Here is a 19,662-nt window from a genome sequence, read left to right on the forward strand (position 1 = left end):
TAGATATTTTAAATCAGGCTTTATGTCAAGCAGCACTTATTACTATTTATTTATTTTCCCAGGCTAAACATTTTGTAATATTATTGCTCCACAATTACTGTTATTCTATTGCATTTATAAATCTGTAAACATTTGTAACATGTACTCAGAAAGAAGTGCTATGTAAGATTACATTAAATTGAACTGTGAATTGACAAGCCAACCGAACAGAGAGAAAGGAATGAGCGTCTGCAGAGAAGGCCAAGAGTGGCAACAGGTTTCCTTGTTTTGTCTATTTCTCTTGTTACTTTGAGTTTTCCTGTGTTTATTCTTGCCCAAGTATTTTTAAAATAAAAAATGCACCAATTACTATGCATACCTTGGCATTTGGTCTGGAGGAATGCCAGAAGGTTGCTGCCCTTTAACAAATGGCTGCTGCTGCTAACATTCAAGCACTTCTTTAATATGCAAGATCCAAATCACTGAATAATCTGTTTGTTATTAAAACATTTCAAACGGAATGATCAAAAGACCATCTAGGTACGAGATAAAGGTTTATTCAGTAATTCAGCACACTCATTCCCAGATTTCTTTAAAATATACAAAAAAGCTGAAAATATTATTTTTCTGTGGTGAATTCCTATCTATGGTGAGCATGATGGAGTTTTGGCAGCACTGCTGCCTCGCACTAAGTTGACCTGGCTTCACGTCCCAAGTCCTCCCTACATGGAGTTTGCATGTTCTCCCTGTGTCTGCGTGGGTTTCCTCCCACAGTCCAAAGATGTGCAAGTTAGGTGGATTGGCAATACTCAATTGGCCCTAGTGTGTGCTTGGTGTGTTTGTGTTTACCTCGCATTAGACTGGCGCCCTGTCCAGGGTTTATTCCTGTCTTATGGTCTATGCTAGCTGGGATGGGCTCCAGTACCAACTCGTGCCCCTTTGAAAGACGAAGCTGGTTAGAAAATGACTAAAAAAGAAATTCCTATCTAGGTGTTGTACTTCTTGCAGTATTATTTATTTATGAATTTTGTAATATTACTTATTGCTTAGTTAATACATAAAGTTAAAACGTTTTATCAACTAGTAAGGCCAAGGTGGGATAATAATAATGATTTTATAAACAGTATAATATTAGAATGAAATTTTCTTATGAGTATTTTATTTTTATAAAGTAGTTTTTTAAATTTATATTATAATCAATCTTGTAGTTTTTAGGTGAATTCATGCTAATAACAGTGTGTAAGTACACTGAGTGACACCAAATCCCAAATGGTGGTTTGAACTTCAAATTTGATTTTAATTGTTGTTTTGTTAATGCTCCAGTGTAAAATAACTACATGTAAACAAGGAAACTTATTACAACATTTTGAAAATTAATACTTCACTTAACCTCAAGGAGTGACAAAGAGGTCTTCAAAGTATATTGCAAGTCAGGACATATGCAATTATACTCTAACACACCCAGAATTCTTTACAAGCTAAGAAACTCTTTACAGAATAACAAGTTAAGTGTTCACAAAGCAGGAAAGGGTGGTTGTCAGGGAGGACATGGAATGTGAACGTGTGTCAGGTTGCCAGGAAGTGCAGGATTTCATGGAAGCTGAAGAAGAAAGTAACCGAAAACCCATCCAGCAGGCGAGGGCCTGGGAACAGTCTGTAAACTATGCCTTCTTGTTTCGTTTCCAAACTATAATAGAATTCTAGGTATTTTAGCTGTGTTTTTTCATCCCAGTATAATGTAAATAAGTAGTTGCTTCCTGTTACATTTCTGCATTTTCTACTCATGGCTACGTGGGTTGTCCACCCACATCCAAAATGCATACATGTTGGGTGCATTGATGATTCTAAAATTGGTACTGAGGGTATATGTAAGGGTATGTGTGAGTGTGCCCCACAATAGAAGGGTGCCCATTGGTTCAGGGATAGTTCCTGCCTTTTGCCCATTACTGTTGGGATAGGCACAAGCACCTGAATTGATATATTACATAAATACTGAATATACTGTATAATATTGAGTAACATTATTTCAAGTAATAGATAATTGTTGTTACATGACCATTTGATAATTTACTCTCTTACAAAAACAAAAATTATATTGTAGTGGAATTATTTTTAAATACACCCTCAATTATAATCTGAAATTCCCATTATTTTGAAATATAATGTAAATTTTTTCTGCAGCTCTGGGTGGCTAGCCATGTGGAAATTTTAAGAACATATCTGTAAAAACTGTGGAACTAAATGCTATGCTTGAAATATATTTTACATTTTAGAAATGACAGATTAAGTTTCAATATGTACTGAAAGATCTACTTTTAAAAATCAGCGTAAATGTTCTAAGTGTTATGATCCATGGCCTCTTCAAGAGGGCTCAAATTTTATTAGTAATTTCTCAATTCAAAATCCTTTCAAAGACACTTAAATGTCACACGTATGAATTCATCACAGATGAATTATACTTGTAAAGCTTGAACATACAGTGTGTGGGCCGATGCCATGTGTGCTGTATGACAGATGACTCACTCTGGCAGACACTATGAGCAATTTATCATAAATTCTGACATTCCACATTGTATAAATATTTTCCCTGTAGATTTGCTACATTCCACGAACGCCTTTTTCTGAACTGTTCTATCTTTTGATTTTGGAATTGTTTACTATAAATATAGACATATATACATTAAATGAAAGACCTCTGTGTGTGTGTGACAAGATGAAGAGACACTTGAAGCAATCACCAGGGCTGAAAAACGTACAAGTGAAGCACCTCATAAATGGAGGGCAAGTCTTGAAGTTTTCACTAAAAATATTCTCTAGCTAGAGGTATTTTCTCAAAACAAATATTAATAGGACTCATAAGCCAGCTAAGATATGATATCACCAGTGTCTTCTTACAAAAGCCAGTGGGGCAGCAAGCACAAGGTAGGTCCAAGTCCTCTGAACTGGGTAATTCTTAAGAGTTAGGTGATGCTTCTCCAAGTTCACACATAGATATACTAAAACTGCTAAGGCATCTTTGGGTTGTTTTTTGTCCTGAAGACCACACGCACTTAGTTACTGTATATTTGCGAGACCACTTTGCGCTAGGTGACTCTAGGTGATTTATTTGATCAAGACACACCACAATAACATCACAATAGCATATTGTACCTGTTGTGTATGTCTGATCTTTCAAGAAACTAACTGTCCCTTAAGAAGAGCTCAAATTGCATTTTGGGAGTGTCGTGAGGATACAATCTGAATGGGCCTAAGGAACTTGTTGATGATTATTGTGAAACATTTGGTGTTGCTGCAAACACAACAGCAGACAACACAATATTGCAGGAATTGAAATAGTTTAGTGGGACGATGCAAAATGGCTATCAGTTGCTTTCCAAAATGTTCCATTCAAATAACTAGCAAAAGTGAAACCCAGGATTGTCTTACCAAGGCTAGGGTACAGCCTAGCCGTTCTAAAGTGAGGACACTGTCAGAAGTTGCAAGGAATCAGAAAATATCTTCTTCAGTGCCCAGAGCATATAGTGGAGATTGGTAAATTTCTGTTGGTGAGGCCATGGTTGTGGTCTACTGTCCTTTTGTTGGCAATTTTCCATTGGTACCTCATTGCAATTTCTGTTGCTTTGCACCACTGATCACACAGTAGTCATGTCTTGTAGTTTGAGAGGAGTGAGAGTAACAAAGGCAGCAATTTGACAGAAACCCTTTGGTCAAACATCCTGCTTTTGGGAAACACAGTTTTGTAAAAATCAAGCTTGTGCAGATTTTGTATGAGAATTGTCTTTTATCTGGTACATTCATCCAATATCTAACCTGTTTAATCCAATTCAGGATTCAGAATTGCAGCCCATTCTGGTAACACTGAGCACAAGGCAGTAGTCAGCCAAAAAGGGGTGCAGCTATTAGTTTCACAATTAACGAGTTTGTCTTACTGATGCATTAGAAATTATTTCTGCCCAGACACTATTTCTAAAACATTAATTTTAAAACATGAAAAAGTTTCTCATCCATTTTCCACTATTACATTTTATTTTTAGTTGGCGGCAGGATTTTCTTTTACGTAGATTCTTTTACTACATTCCTTGGCAAATATTTATTCTTTTTTTTTTTTAGATGTGAATGTGTTCCATTTTTCGATAAATCATATACATTATACTTTAGCAGCTTTCTAGCACATTTGTAAATGCAAAGTTTTTCTAAGTATCTAATTTATAAGATAAAATAATCTTATAAGTTAGTATCAAATAAATGTATAATAAGCACCTTATTGATTTCTAAAATGTATTATCTTATTTCTAATGTAAACTATCTAAGTCTTTTGACAAAGAGTTGAGATTACTGGTCAGTCTGCATCCCAATCTTCATCTGTGGTCATAAGCTTTGGGAACTGTGCCTGAAAGAATGAGATCACAAGTACCAGCAGCCAAATTGAGTTTCCTTTACTGGCCTCAGCAACAAGGAATGAGTTCAGCCAAAAGGAGCCAGCTGAGGTAGGCTGGGCATGTAGCATGGTGTTGGGAGGTATGCCATGTGCACCAAACACATGCAGATCCAGGAGACACTAATGGGACTGTAAAGAACACCTGGAAATTCCTCAGGAGGAGCTGAAAATGAGGCTGAAAAGAAAATTGCCTGGTCAACAGGCAGCCACCCCAGTATAAGTGGATTTAAAGTGAAGGAACAGTTTGAAAATTGTGGCTAAGCATTACATTATAACTAAATCATATATGTTTGTTATTTTCATTTAAATTTTGTAAAGAGTGGATTTTTACCATTACTATAGCTGGCAAGTTTACTCTTCATATTTATATGAATTTAATGATGAATGAGAATTGCTCACTACTGAATGTATTATAATAATAATAATAATATTTAAAAGGGTGAGTGGCAGGTTTAAGTTTTCCAAGATGAAGTATGAAACTGCTATTCCATTTGAGACTTTTTTTGTCTTTACTCCAAAGTTAACAATGTGATAAGGGGTCCTTTCATCAGATTGGCTGGCAGAGCAACGTTTCCAACGTTTTCGTGGAATGGCCAAATGGGGAGGCAGCTTAATGGATGAGGTCTCCAGGACTCTAAAAATATCCAAATTTATTATGTGATATCATCTACTGTTAAATTCTGCTCCGTACTTCTAACATTTTTATTATTATGCTGTATTAAGGATTTGTTCTGTTCTGTGTATTGTACTGCATTGACCCCCTTCTTTTGACACCCACTGCACGCCCAACCAACCTGAAAAGGGGTCTCTCTTTGAACTGCCTTTCCCGAGGTTTCTTCCATTTTTCCCTACAAGGTTTTTTTTTGGGAGTTTTTCCTTGTCTTCTCAGAGAGTCAAAGCTTGGGGGCTGTCAAGAGGCAGGGCCTGTTAAAGCCTATTGCGGCACTTCCTGTGTGATTTTGGGCTATACCAAAATAAACTGTATTGTACTGCATTGTATTTGCCTGTTAATAGGATTCCGAACAGTAGAAATTAAACTGTCATTTTACAGGTGTTATATGAGACCTTCCTTAAAATGTATCACAAAATGAAATGTATCACATGAAAATGTCTTTGAATCAAGTACATAGATATTAGGAAAAAAGAAATAGTCAAGAAGAAGCAGTGTTTATTTTCAGTTTATTAATATATTGAAGAGTATACATGTTACAAAACAATTGCATAAAGAAGACATTGGTCTATAAAACCTAAAAAAGTTTAAATGAGACGATGCATTCAAAATTTTAAATTTGTTTTGTTAGGTTATTCACAGAGATATTCTGTCATTCAGTCATTTGCAAACTGAAAGGATTCGCTCATCATAAAATAAGGGTAATAGTTTTATATTTCATTAGACAAGATTTCATTGGAAAAATGAAAAACTAAACACATTTTATAAGACAATGACAGCATTTTTCAAAGACACAGATTTAAATGATAAACAAAACTGTATATAAACTTAAGCTGCAGAAACATTTTAAAAACTAAATAGATCAAATGAATATAACAGGCACAAAAAACATGTGGTAAGTGTTTGATGACTGCTAACAAGGAAAGCTGTAGTGAGCCAGGATTTTTTTTCCTACCAAATTTTAATCATAAATCACAAATGCTGATGTATCCCAAATGCATAATGTTAATAAATAATACAAGTGCAACGCAATTTTTGACTGGTAAACTTAACTCATGAACTTTTGAACTATTTTTCCTCTTGTCCCTTTCCTTCAGAAATACTTAACCAACATATGAATTCTGATTTGAAAATGAAATACTCTAAATTTGAAATTCAGTGTATATTTTCTAATTCAAGACATCTCTTATTATCTGTAGCCATTTAAGTTTTGAATTAATGCACATAAGCTTGAGCATAAGCATGCATAAGCACATGCACTCCATGATTCAGTTTTAGGTTTAGCAGAATTAGAACGTGACAGATGGATGGACGTATAAACTGCATAAATGCTTTAAATTAATATTTTCTTGCTATCTTTGTACCACTCTTTCATGTGATAGTTTCATATGTTCCAAGCCAACTGAAATTTCTTGCCTTCAGGATTATGGACAACATATAAACAGACATTATTTTATTGGAAACCACACTATTTTTTATTTTGTTGTGATTCACTAAGTGAGTTTAGTGTTGCTTTCTACTGTATAGTAGCTATGATATGCCTGGCTGGTGCTCTTGAAATGACTAACACAGATAAAATGGTCAACTGCGTAGCTTGTAGAGTGATGCATGTGCTTTATTGGTTACAAACAGATGTCATTTATATGCAATGTTTACTTTTGATCAAATTAATATATATTCCAGAAAATTTCCATTGAGCTTTATAATGCTTTTAGGAAGCACACATTGTTAGAAAGTATTTTTATATGCAGAGGCAGTATAGAATAGTTGCTTGGTTACAGAATATATAACATTTGAATTATGGAATAAAGACAAAATTGTGTATTTTATTATGCATTAGAGGCATCAAAAACTGGGTCACCATCATTGTGTTTATGCCTCTTTCTTATTTTATACCTGCCTGTGTACCCATCGTTCAGTTTGCCTTCTTCTGTATCTGTATTCACAGATACTTGACAACGTATTTTTTCTACTTTTCTAAGAAATAATACCATAGTCTATCCTTATCATGGTGAAAGGACTTCTAGGCTGATTTTCTTTGTCTAATAGATAGTTAACTTCTTGTAAAGAAAAAGCAGAGATATCATTGCCTGTAGCAGCTAACACATTATAATTTTTACTTACCACTTGTATAATAGATCAGCCTTGAAATGAAAAGACCTGACACAGCTCTCATATTTTAAAAATACAGTATCTCCAATATGGTCTAATATTGAAAAAAAGGATAATCTTACATTGTCAAGTATTTTTGAAAGCAGAAAGAAATCCAGGAATATGGAAGAATGAGTGTGGAAGCCATCAAGGATTGCTTCTCTTTTTAGGTTTACAGATAGTTACAGTTAAGTAGGTTAAACAATGCATGTAAAATGCATGCTATAGTGTTATATTTGCAAATATACCGATGATTTAAAGATAGTAGCAACATGTATTGACTGTTTTAAAACTTCTTTGACAAGGTTCTGAGCCCAAAACAAATCCAAAATATTTTCAATTTTAGATTTAACTGTACTCAGTTAGCTTTGGTGAAAATCTGCAATAGATACTGAATAAGAAAAACATGCTTTAAATAACTCCCTTCAGTCAGCTTCTTCATGTTTGGCGCACCGGCACTGCTTTGGTATGGGCACAGTGGTGATACCCAAGGAATAGTTGTCATTCACGTAAATGAACGGGATCAACACAGTCACCGAAGTGCAGCAACTGATCTGAAAAGTCAAATAAGACTTTATGTTAAAGAGGTCAGCTGAACAAAGATGCTCTATGTCTAAAACATTTTATAGTTTGTATTCATGCTGATGTTTTAGTTTTGAAATCAAATTATTTTTATGTAACACTTTACTCATTGTTAACCTACAATGGCTGTATAAAAAAATGGCTAAACTTTCAATAAAGTAAAGCACAGTAACTTCATTTTATGCATTGCCTTGTGTGCAACAATTATACATATAGCTTATATTAAACAATTATTATTTTTTAAAATTTAAATAACTGCTCTTATTTATTTTACTATTCATAATCCTTTACCTTTGAAGAGTATTGTTTTCCATAAACTTTGCATTTCTTTGGTGTCCCTCCCTTAAGGTCTTCACAAGTCACACATTTTGCATATGTAAACTTTTCAGGGTAAATAATCCATGAAGTCCAGCCAAGATCTAAAAGTAAATATATTGGTAAACATCTCATTCTATTAGCATTTAATTATTACAAATATTGATGTAATTAAAGAATATCATAGTCACAGGATTTTAAGCATTAAAAACAACACAATCAATATGAGATGACGCCTAGCTTTACTCATCTGCCCGTTTATCTGGTTGGATTTTAGGTTCCCTGGGAGCAACAGCATATCATGGAGACATAATGCACACAAACTGCATTCACGCACTCCGTGTTAGTTTGCAGACAATCAACTTAGAATGGAAGGAAAATGGCTGGGGAAAAACATGCAAACCACACACAGGCAGTGACTGGGCCCAGATTCCAATCCATTGCTCTGGCGCTTCAAGTCAGAAGTGCTGCACCACCACACTCTCTCTTGAATTAGCTTTATTTGAGCACAATTTGTGTGCATATATTATTGCAAATGTGAGCTTTGCAAACAGCAGAACATCAATAAGTAAATTTACACAATTTATTACTAATTATTCCATGTTTGATTTTTACCTGTGAAACACTTTAAATATTTCATGAAGTAAACTATAACAGGATAAGAAATTTAGGTAGTATACTGTATGTACAGCAGCTTAATGGAAACTGACTTCAATCTCTGCATTTGGTCAGTGGAGCCAAACCAGGGTGTGCTGCCTGTAGAAACACACTCATGTATACACGCACACTTACTTGGCAAACGTACAGACGAATAACTGAAAATACATGTGTTTGGGAAGAGCCATTATTGTTGTTGTTATTTCAACTGGCAGTTTGACTATAGAAATGGATATAAAGGTGAATATCTATAGATTGACACCAGACATTTCTACCTGTAATGGAGACATCAGCCATGATTTGACAGCAATGAAGTCCTTCTTGCATTTCAAACTTTTCTGTGTTATTCTCATGTAGTTGTCCTGTTTCATTTTTTCCTAAAGCATACAAATTTTGAACAAATTGATATTTTAATGCTTTTATTCCAAAAAATCAATGTATTCTCATGCAAAGGAAAGCACAAATCATTTTTATAGTTCATAAGAATTTTCAGTTTATATTAAACTATCAGACTCAGTACTGACTAGAAAACTAATAAATCAATGGTGCATACATGACATGTGTGAAGAAAAAATGGTTACATATAAATATGGAGTACTAACATCTTATTTAAGTAATTAAAGCAACAGTGGTAATTATAAAATCTGTAAAACAACCTTAGGAATGTTTTCTGCACTTTATCAAATAAAGATTTTGTTTTTTTATAAATATATAAATATATCTGGAGACGACTGCTGATAACTGTTTACTTTTTTCCAGAAATGAGAACAGCCACTAACCTTTAATAGGCAACACGCTGGTCATATTGAGAAGGTTATTGAGGCCCTCCCTAATGTAATCCCTCACCATGCTCATGTCTTCATGATCGACGTCGGGAGCACACCTGATGTTTAATGCTTCAAGCAGCATTTCTTTGGCATGTTCAGTTTGCTCCTCTTTGCAGCTGTGAAGAGTAAATGCAAAATAATGCAAAATAAAATCCATATGGCAATATTCAAAATGAAAAATACAATTTTCTTCTTCAACAAACAGATTTCTAAAATTACACATTCTTTAATCTGTATTTGTTCTTTGCAAACTAGCACATTTCACCCATAAAAATACACTTCAAAATTTGTATCTCTTGAGTTCTAAAAACTTTTGACAAACTATCAACAAAATGGCAGTTTTGAATTTTGATCAAAGATATCCTGCCAGTTGGCTTATTCTTTAGATTTCTCAACTGTTTTCCCCTGAGGCTACTAGTGTTATGCTTTTATTATTTCCAACTCTGGCATGAACTTTTAAGAAGGCTTTTCTGGCCTAAATAACTTCATCTGTGCAGTATGTGAATTTTAAATATTAATATTTAACAAAATATGGGAAAAACAGTAAATGAAATCATCTACAATTTTTTCTCACTATATCTTACTAATATTGTTACATTGCACATTGTACTATTTTCTGTAATTTATGAAGAAGTTAAAATAACCTGTGATTAAAGACAAGTATGACAAATGCGAGCCTACAATAGCTAAGTTGTCCCAAGTACCTTTAAAAATGATTAAGGTTTTGGAATAAAGTATTGAATAGCCGTTATGAAGCTACATGTTCTTTGCTTGCATTCAAGAGGAAGACTTTTTCAATATAAATCCATTTTTCTCATTGTAAAATAGGCATAGTAATTCAAAATGTAAAAAATGGGGAAAAGTTTCTCTTTCATTAAGCAAATGCAAACATTAAGATTAAAAGTATTGATTTTTTTCACTTACTGCACAGGGGTTTCAGCTTTGAAGCATAGTTATTACAATGTTTATTTCTATGATATTCAAACATATTTTGCAGTTAGGACGGCATTCAGAAAAGTGAAATGTAGACACATGAGTAAGGTAATTTGATTATACTTTAAATTTGAAGAACACTTCAAACAAAGCTAAAAACCTAAAGTATTATACTGAAGTAAAAGTGTAACATAAGTAAAAAATTAAATATTAGATGCAGAAAGTATGCTATTTACATGTAGAATGTGTGAAGATATTTTTTTTTAATAACAAGTAGCAAGATCAAAACAAAAACACAATTTATAGACACAGCATTTTTTATTACAGACATTTCATTATCAAAAATACATGATGAATAAATTGAAGAATATTTAACAAAGATCATGCTGGTTTTGTAAACAGCTAAAGTTGTTGGTTGGTTGTGACTTTGTTGTCTTCCTTACATTAACTATTAATGGAATGAACAAATCAAGCAATTATCCTTAACAAATGTGAAATGAAAGAAAGAAAGATCACTCATTTTTTATTTTTAATGAAGAACAAGATCTGAAGGCATATGAAAAAATGTATACCGCAAAATTTTGTTTTGCCAGTCTAACTTCATTGTTTGATCAACTTAAGTTGTATCCTTTATTAAATATAAACTATTATGAAAGAGCTGTCATTTTAAACTCTTCATATTGTGTATTAATCCTTCAATGCCATGAACCCACTTATTTCATTATAGGTGAGCTAAAGCCTCAACAGCAATGAGCTCAATGCAGAAATTAACCCTGGATGGGATAACACTTCATACACATACACACCCTCGTCCATTCATAACAAGTAACATGACAAGTATAAATTTGGGATTTGGGAGGAAACTGAAGAATCTGTGAAAAGTCAGTGTTAACACAGGGAGTTAATACAAATTTTACAGAGATGATGAGGAAGCTGTGAGGTAGAAATACTGACAGCTGCACAGGCATGCATCTCAGATAGAGCCCTATACATGCAATATAAAAAATAAGCTATCGAATCATCAGTTCTAACATAAACTGATTTATTATTATTTTTATACATTTTGTATAAATTTTCATCCAGTTTTAGCCAGGGCACAGTCTGTGCGCACACCTTATAGTACATCTGTTTGTTTTTTCTCCTGGTGCTCTGGTTTGCTCCCCTTTGTTACCTAGAAATTCCAAAATGGCCCAGCATGAGGGAGTTTGGGTGTCTGCGTGAGTGTGCCATTTTATGAAGCATCGTCGTGTACAGCACAGGGCTTGTTCCTGCCTGTATAGCAACTGTATTAGAAAATATGTGTTTTGAAAATGAATGAAACAGATTCACTTCTAGAGAATAATGAGCTCTTACATTTTTCCTGCAATGATTATGATAATAAAAAAATGAATTGGAGGGTTGTATGTAAATGTATTTTATTTTATTTAATTTAATAAATCAATTGTGTTGAGTGTGTATTCACATGGGTTAAAACATAATTAATGCTGACATAGAAAATATATATATCAAGCATTACATGTGGGTCAGATACAGCAATGATACTTGGAGCATACTGAAATCATTGAAAATACACATTAATTCAAAGGTAGAAGTATAGTCTCTTTTTAGAAAAAAAGATGATTAGAAATGTCAGAATTGGCAGAACATCAAAAGGCATGTTGATTCAACTTCAGAAAAACTACCAGCATAGCAAACAATATGTGCCACTATATTCTAAAATTAACTTAACTGCTAAAACATGTTCAGTCCAATCACATTACATGAAGCTTTTATATCATGGCAGGTCACCATATAGCCACACATTCTTTTATAGGAAGCACAAAATCAAGTGATAATGTTTTAAATGATTAAAGATAATGTTGCACACAAATGTTCTTGTAGGTGTTCAGATTTATGTATAGGCGCTTAGTTCAATTCTCTTATTTCTTTAAGAAACCTTGCACAGTTTTTAAAGCAAATTACTTCTTAGTATTCTTATTCTTCACAGTCAGTTACAAAAATAAAACATTATAAGGTAAAATAGTAAATTACTGTAAATGAATGAGTTCAGTGCATTCAGTCTATACTTAATTTTTGGTAAAAAATTATGAAAAATCAATTTGAAAAAATTGTATGTTAATCATTCTAAAGATGGTTGTCTTTTCCTAGTCATACAAGTATGCATGGCATGTGTATGAAAGACCAAATTTTATTTTAAATCCAGCAGAATAAAGGGGTTTCTTAATACATATTTAAACATTAAAATGTATTGAATGATTTTAAAATGATTATTATACTGATTTATCAAGAAGTCTGATGTTTTTATGCTTAGGTTTCTATGTAAAGTGTTTACCTTTAATATAAAATATGAGTCACAACTCTTTTCTAAATGCAACATTGACCTTTGCAGTTCACTTTTATTGTATAATTCTTCTTGCAGTTTGATATATTTCACTGGAATTATGTAACTTATAGTATAATTAGTATTTTAGTTAAGAGTTACACTTAACTTATGAGATACAAAATCTTGCATGCACTCTTTTTAGTTAAATATCAACAAATTGTTGATCTTCCATCAACAGATAACAATTTAAAAGTCATTTTCACTTACTTGGACATTGTCATCTGTGAGACATGGATTATTGATGAATTATCTTTTTCCACAGTAGGATCTTCAGTGGAAGGTAAGACAAAAGCCATTTCCAAGTGAAGGCAGAAGTAAAATATTACAGCCCCAAAAAAGAAGGGCATATTCATCTTGAAATTAAATTTACAAAATATCTGACTAAAGAAAATATTTCTTCATGAAAGTGAGTAGAAATAAATAAATGTTGGCTCTGATCTGAGTAAAGAACTACGTCTATTTATAAGTTTCTGAGCTGTCAAAGTCTTTGTTGAGATGTTAGAGGGAGTTGATGTCCTGTATAATGGCTCAGTTGTAAGCGAAAAGCAAGTGTTAGTTGTGGCAGGCAAGCAGCATGGGAAACTTAGTTTTATCTCTTACAAACCATGCTGACCTTGGGATGTTTAACATTTTTTTCCAGGTCCAATAAATGGAGAGTGGGAACACTTTGTTTGCTATTGAAGGACCCAGGGAGTTTCATCACACATCCTTCATCTTCAGTATAAGCCCTGATAAAGTCTAATAATGCAGCAGGTGTTCCGAAGCAATGCCTCTATACAGTGGGCAATTGTAATGTAGCCTTCATTTTTCTTCCTCGCAATTCCACCAAAGAGAATTACATATATTAAGCTCATGGTTGCATAGCTATTTAAAGACTGGATTTAAATATATTTACCATTTTGTCTGATTCTAGGTGGCACAGTAAGCCAATCAATCAGATTTTCATCTTTCATGGCATCTACATAACATACTACCCCAAATAATTTAATATAGTGATGAATGTTTCCCATACACATACTCTAGGATAACTAATTTTTCTTTATCACTCTTCTGATATAGACATTGCTCTTAGCTGTACTTGATCTGATCACAGTCAGATCCAGTACATCTACTTGCAGTACAGAAAATTAAAAGCCAACAATGTTGTCAGATTTACACATCTAAGGGGTATTACAATTAGGTAAGGGGTGTCCTATCAAAGTACTTCTGAATCCATATATCTGTCTCAGACCTTTTATCTTCAGCAGAATGTTCAGCAGTATTGATTAATCACGGTCTGTTCTGTTTTCCTAAAATTTTGTTTCCATAAAAGGAACACAAGAAAGGCAAATTAGAACATAATTTTGCTGAAAAATGAAATCCTATAAAGTATTCTGTGCTACCAGCACACAAATAAAGTGCATCTTGATATCCAAGACCCAATGTCTCTCTCTCTCTCTCTAGCAACATACATTCAAATGAACATTAATTTCTTGACATTTCGAGAAATGATGTTATGAAAACATAACTTGCTGCTCATATAGCTGTAGAAATGGAAAAATCCGCACAGCACATGTCAACATGAGAGGCAAACTGCAATGACTCCTTAAATATCTCTGGAAGGAGAAAAAGCTGGTCCACTGTTCATCAGCCAGGAAGGAATCCTCATTTTTCCTACTGAACCTTACATTTAGCTTCCACTACCCTGGCAAAAGGTAGTGTCTCCACCTTAACTATCTCCACAGTATCTATAACTTCGCACATCTGTTGCTTGGCCATAATGGAGGTTAAAAATCTCCATTGTAGCCAAGCTGTAGATGTGTGCAATGTGCTGAGGTCACTAAGGTCAGCTTAGTGACCTCAATAGGGGAAATTGGCCCAACACGAACTAATTCATCTGGCACTGCCTCTTTTCAGAAAGGTACATTCACCATCTTTTGAGTCCGTCTGGTTGCTCTTTCCACCTCTCATTAACACTGCCAACTTTCTATTCTTCTTAAGTATTCAAGTGGTTTGCCAGAACCTCTTCAATACCATCATATATTGTTTTCCGTGACCTGACTCAATGTTTCTGACTCACAGGCCTTTGATTTGCAGCTACTACAGCTCCAACATTTTGACCTGAAGGGTCCTCTTAATTAGACTAATAAATTCTACCTGATGACATTGCTCATTTTCTTTCTTTAACATCTGTTGTCCATAAAAATATTCTTGAATTTCTGCCAAGGCTGGTATTGACCATCTTTTTACTATAGCTGCTTGTAGCTGCCTTTTCTACTTAAATACTGAAGATGGTCCGTTCAGAGTCCATATACTGAGCATCACCAGATATGCTGAAGACATTTTTTTTGTAGTGTGAATTTAATATACTGTACTGTAAGTATTCTTGGTAAACCCTGACTACCTGTATGGGAGTTCCAGCTCTATCTGTTGAAGCTCTGACCAGTTCCCCACCAACTGGTTCTTCTTTTTGCAACTCTTTTCCAGAGAATCTAAAAGATATAACCACAGATCATTTTCCAGAGCTTTTAAGATGATTATTACCTTTGGCACAATGTTATGGTGTTTGTTATGGACTGTCCATTACTAGCATAAAAATCCAGTAACATCTCATCCATAACTAAGTTTGGTGGGCTAATCCTGGAATGTTTGTCATTTCCCACTTGAGCATTAAAGTCTCTGTGTTAGAATATAGAGTCAGTACTTCCAAGCTCTGAATTCAGTGTCCAAATAATCTGAATATTTTTAGGAGCATACAAAATTTCCCTCTTTGCAACTCAAAGCAGCGTTGAGGCAACTCTCTCATTCACTGGTACTAGTGTATAGCACCAGTTCTCCAAAACAACCTGGGCCTCCCGTGTTAGCAAATTTCAGAGTAAGAAATTGACCACTCATGATTGAGACAAGCTGTTCTACTGTAGATCCACAGTTGTGTAGTCCAATAAAATAAAGCAGTATTTTTGAACCACCCATACAAGGTCCAGCTCCCTTCCTGCCAGAGATGTTCCTTAACATCTCAAAAGACAGTGCCAAGGTTTAGTACTTAAGGATCTGTCCCATTAATGTGTCTCATATGACTTAAATGCACCTGACCCACAAAGATAGCCTTGCAGGTACTGACCCCACATACAGGCTGGATGCACCCCCTTCAAGCTAAGCCCAACCAGGCTCCAGCACTCCCAGGATCATCCCAAGGTGTGAGGAATGATAACCCTACTCTCAAAAAGGTTTGAAAAGATTTGTTACAAATTATTACGCAGTTTTTATTTAGAAAAATGCCATTTTCTGGCTCCCCACTTTAGACTAGTTTTCTATGGGTAGTGTTAGAAGAAACGCAGTGCTTCTGACAACATAGCTCAAGGATCATTCAGGCACACAAGACCCCCATCCTTAGTTAGAAATTTCTGGAGGAGATAAAATCATTGTTGTTTGGTTCATTTAAGATGTGGTAGTTAATATTAAAGCTGCAATTACTGGGCTTGCCTTACTGCACTAGTTGCATCTTGTCATTCAAGGTCATGTTCTCTTGGTTTTATATTACTAAATACCATTCTACCTTAAAAACAGAAAAGAGCTATTTTATCCAAACTACATTAGTGATTATTACTTATTGCCACATTTTCTAACACATTGATTGGAAAACAAGCATTTGGAGGTGGACTCCGCCCACAGTTCCACACTTCAGCTCTTTATTTTTTTTGTGAGGATTAAAAACAAAACTCCATGTGTTTCAGAGTAATTGCTTTGAGTGGTGGTATAAAATTTGGTGAACCAAATTTTAAAAACTGTTAGGAAGCAGGCAGCATCATGCCACAATAGGTAGTTGTGCTACTTCACAGATCCAGCCTGGGTCATTGTTGATGTGGAATTTACAGATTCTCCACATGGCCAAGAGCAAAAGCATGGTGAACTTTAGCATCTCTGAAGGGAAAACTCAACTGGTCTTTCTTGAACACTCTTCTTTGTCAGTGACATTTGTCAGACCAGCATCACATTTGGAATAGTGCATCAGAAAAAAAGTGCAGCAGAGCTCATTTTTCTTCAAGTAATATAGCTTTAAAGTGTACATAATTTGGCAAGACAGGGTCAACAGTGTAGATGTGATCTTCATACTGGACTATTTTTGAGTAGTGGAAATGAGCTTCACCAGTTATCTTTATTGTTGTATTGCATTTGCGAACATGGCATATAATGTGCCATAAAATTGCTCCATCCTCCCTATGGAAAGGTAAAAATCAAGTATTGAGTATATATATATATATATATATATATATACACTGCTCACAAAAATTAAAGGAACACTTTAAAGAAACACATTAGATACATCAGATCTCAATATGAAGTTGGATATCTATACAAATAACGACAGGGCAATGTCTTAGGAACTAAAGGATGCCAAATCTTTTAATGGAAATAAAAGTTTTCTGCCTACAGAGGGCTCAATTGTGTAGACACCCTAAAATCAGAGTGAAATGAAGATGTGGCAGGCTAGTCCATTTTTTCAAAAACTTAATTTCTGCTACTCAAAATGCTTTTCAGTATCTTGTGTGGCCCCACAAGCTTGTATGCATGCTTGACAACGCCGGGCATGCTCCTAATGAGACGACGGATGGTGTCTTGTGGCATTTCCTCCCAGATCTGTATGAGGGCATCCCTGAGCTGTTGTACAGTCTGAGGAGAAACCTGGCGGCACCTAATGGACCGAAACATAATGTCCCACAGATGTTCTATTGGGTTTAAGTCAGGGGATCGTGAAGGCCATTCAATTGTTTCAATTCCTTCATCCTCCAGGTACTGCCTGCATACTCTTGCCACATGAGGCCGGGCATTGTCGTGCATTAGGAGGAAACCAGGACCTACTGCACCAGCGTAGGGTCTGACAATGGGTTCAAGGATTTCATCTGATACCTTATGGCAGTCAGAGCACCATTTCCTACGCAGTAGATGTCTGTGCGTCCCTCCATGGATATGCCTCCCCAGACCATTACTGACCCACCACCAAACCTGTCATGTTGAACGACGTTGCAGGCAGCATATCGTTCTCCTTGTCTTCTCCAGACTCTTTCACGCCTATCACAGCTGCTCAGGGTGAACCTGCTCGTCTGTAAAAGTACAGGGCCAGTGGCGGACTTGCCAATTCTGGTGTTCTTGAGCAAATTAGTCGAGCTCCACGGTGCTGGGCAGTGAGCACAGGGCCCACTACAGGACGTCGGGCCCTCAGGCCATCTTCATGAAGTCTGTTCCTGATTGTTTGGGTAGAGACATTCATACCAGTGGCCCTCTGGAGGTAATTCTGTAGGGCACGAGCAGTGCTCAGCCTGTTCCGCCTTGCACAAAGGAGCAGGTATCGGTCCTGCTGATGGGTTGAGGACCTTCTACGGCCCTGTCCAGCTCTCCGAGAATAACAGCCAGTCTCCTGAAATCTCCTCCATGTTCTGGAGATTGTGCTGGGAGACACATTAAACCTTCTTGCTGCAGCACGTGTGGATGTGCCATCCTGGAGAAGTTGGACAACCTGTGCAACTTCTGTAGGGTTAAGGAAGAGATGATTACTCAAGCCAAAACTAGCACGAGTGGAAAACCAGCCAAAAAAGATCAAGAGGGAGAAACTTGAAATGACCTCCACATGTAAAACCAGTCCTGTTTTGAGGGTTTTCTAATTGTTGCCACTTTAGTGCACCTGTCGTTAAGTCCATGAACACCAATACAACTGAAAGTGATTAACAATGACCTCAGCTGCTTAACCAACCAGAAAATTATCAGACAGGTTTAATTGATTTCATGCCAGGCCCAATAAAAAGTGTTCCTTTAATTTTTGTGAGCAGTATATATATATATATATATATATATATATATTGTGACAGATAGGGGGCCCTATCGCTCCCTTGAACCCCTATCGACGACTCCAGACACCAGGTAAAAGTCCAAGATTCGACTTTATTAAATCGCCACAGTGCACAAAGCACACTCTCCACCACTATACTCATAAATTACAAAATACAATAACAATACAATAATCCTCCAATCCCCAGTCCATGTGATCTCAATCACTTCTGGTTCAGGTAAAAAGTCCTTTTCTTCACCCCGGAAGCACGTCATTCCCCTTGTCCATGTGTGCTTCCGGGGCATAGGGAAAATATCCGTTGTTCCGTCCCCTAGTGGTCCCCATGGCATCCAGCAGGGCTGCGTATAAAAACTACAATGTCCATGATGCCCTGCTGGTCTTCTGGGGACCTTCATACACATGTATTGCAAGTAAGTAAGTGGAAACTTAACAATCAGCAAATGGCTGTTCAGATGTTGTTAATGTTGATAATTATTTATGCCATTGTTACATACTATACTGAGCTCCAAAAAAATATTTGTTCAAATAGAATATGAAATTTGTAAATTATGGGGCTTGGGATGAGACAAGTAGTAACATTAACATTGAATATGGCTATAAAGCACATCTTAATACAAAAGCAGTTATTCCCAAACCAGATACAACTGAGTAATCCCACCCTGGATATCTGTAGTGCAGTTCTAGGTGAAAAGTTTTTTTAACAAGACAGAAGCATATGTAAGTCAACTAATTTTTTAAACGCAGTCATCAGCCGGTGTACAGCTCTGTACATTACTAGATCAAATACAATGGACCACTCTGTCCTGTTTATCAGGGCGTGTATGGCAATGCTGTTTCAAACAGAAATAAGAACATTTGTTTGCCTCAACAGACCTTTCTTCACATTATCTGTCCCTTACATTC

At 35.5% G+C, this 19,662-nt stretch overlaps 1 protein-coding gene across 2 annotated transcripts in view; it reads right to left on the reverse strand.

The window, feature by feature from the left end:
• Positions 1-5,579: 5,579 nt before the first annotated feature.
• The window catches only part of LOC120539180, a 54,305-nt gene continuing 40,222 nt past the window's right edge, over positions 5,580-19,662 (reverse strand). Inside the window, exons 1-5 of one of the 2 annotated variants that reach the window (XM_039769010.1) lie at positions 13,143-13,478; positions 9,572-9,735; positions 9,068-9,169; positions 8,112-8,239; positions 5,580-7,792 (exon numbers count right to left, since the gene is read on the reverse strand). In XM_039769010.1, coding sequence (XP_039624944.1) covers positions 7,664-7,792; positions 8,112-8,239; positions 9,068-9,169; positions 9,572-9,735; positions 13,143-13,288 — 669 coding nt within the window. In that variant the 5' untranslated portion in view covers positions 13,289-13,478 and the 3' untranslated portion in view covers positions 5,580-7,663. Of the gene's footprint in view, positions 7,793-8,111; positions 8,240-9,067; positions 9,170-9,571; positions 9,736-13,142; positions 13,479-19,662 lie in introns of those variants that run through there. The other variant, XM_039769011.1, reaches the window with a different exon arrangement.

This window comes from Polypterus senegalus, chromosome 11 (assembly GCF_016835505.1).
Source record: "Polypterus senegalus isolate Bchr_013 chromosome 11, ASM1683550v1, whole genome shotgun sequence".
Lineage (NCBI taxonomy): Eukaryota > Metazoa > Chordata > Cladistia > Polypteriformes > Polypteridae > Polypterus > Polypterus senegalus.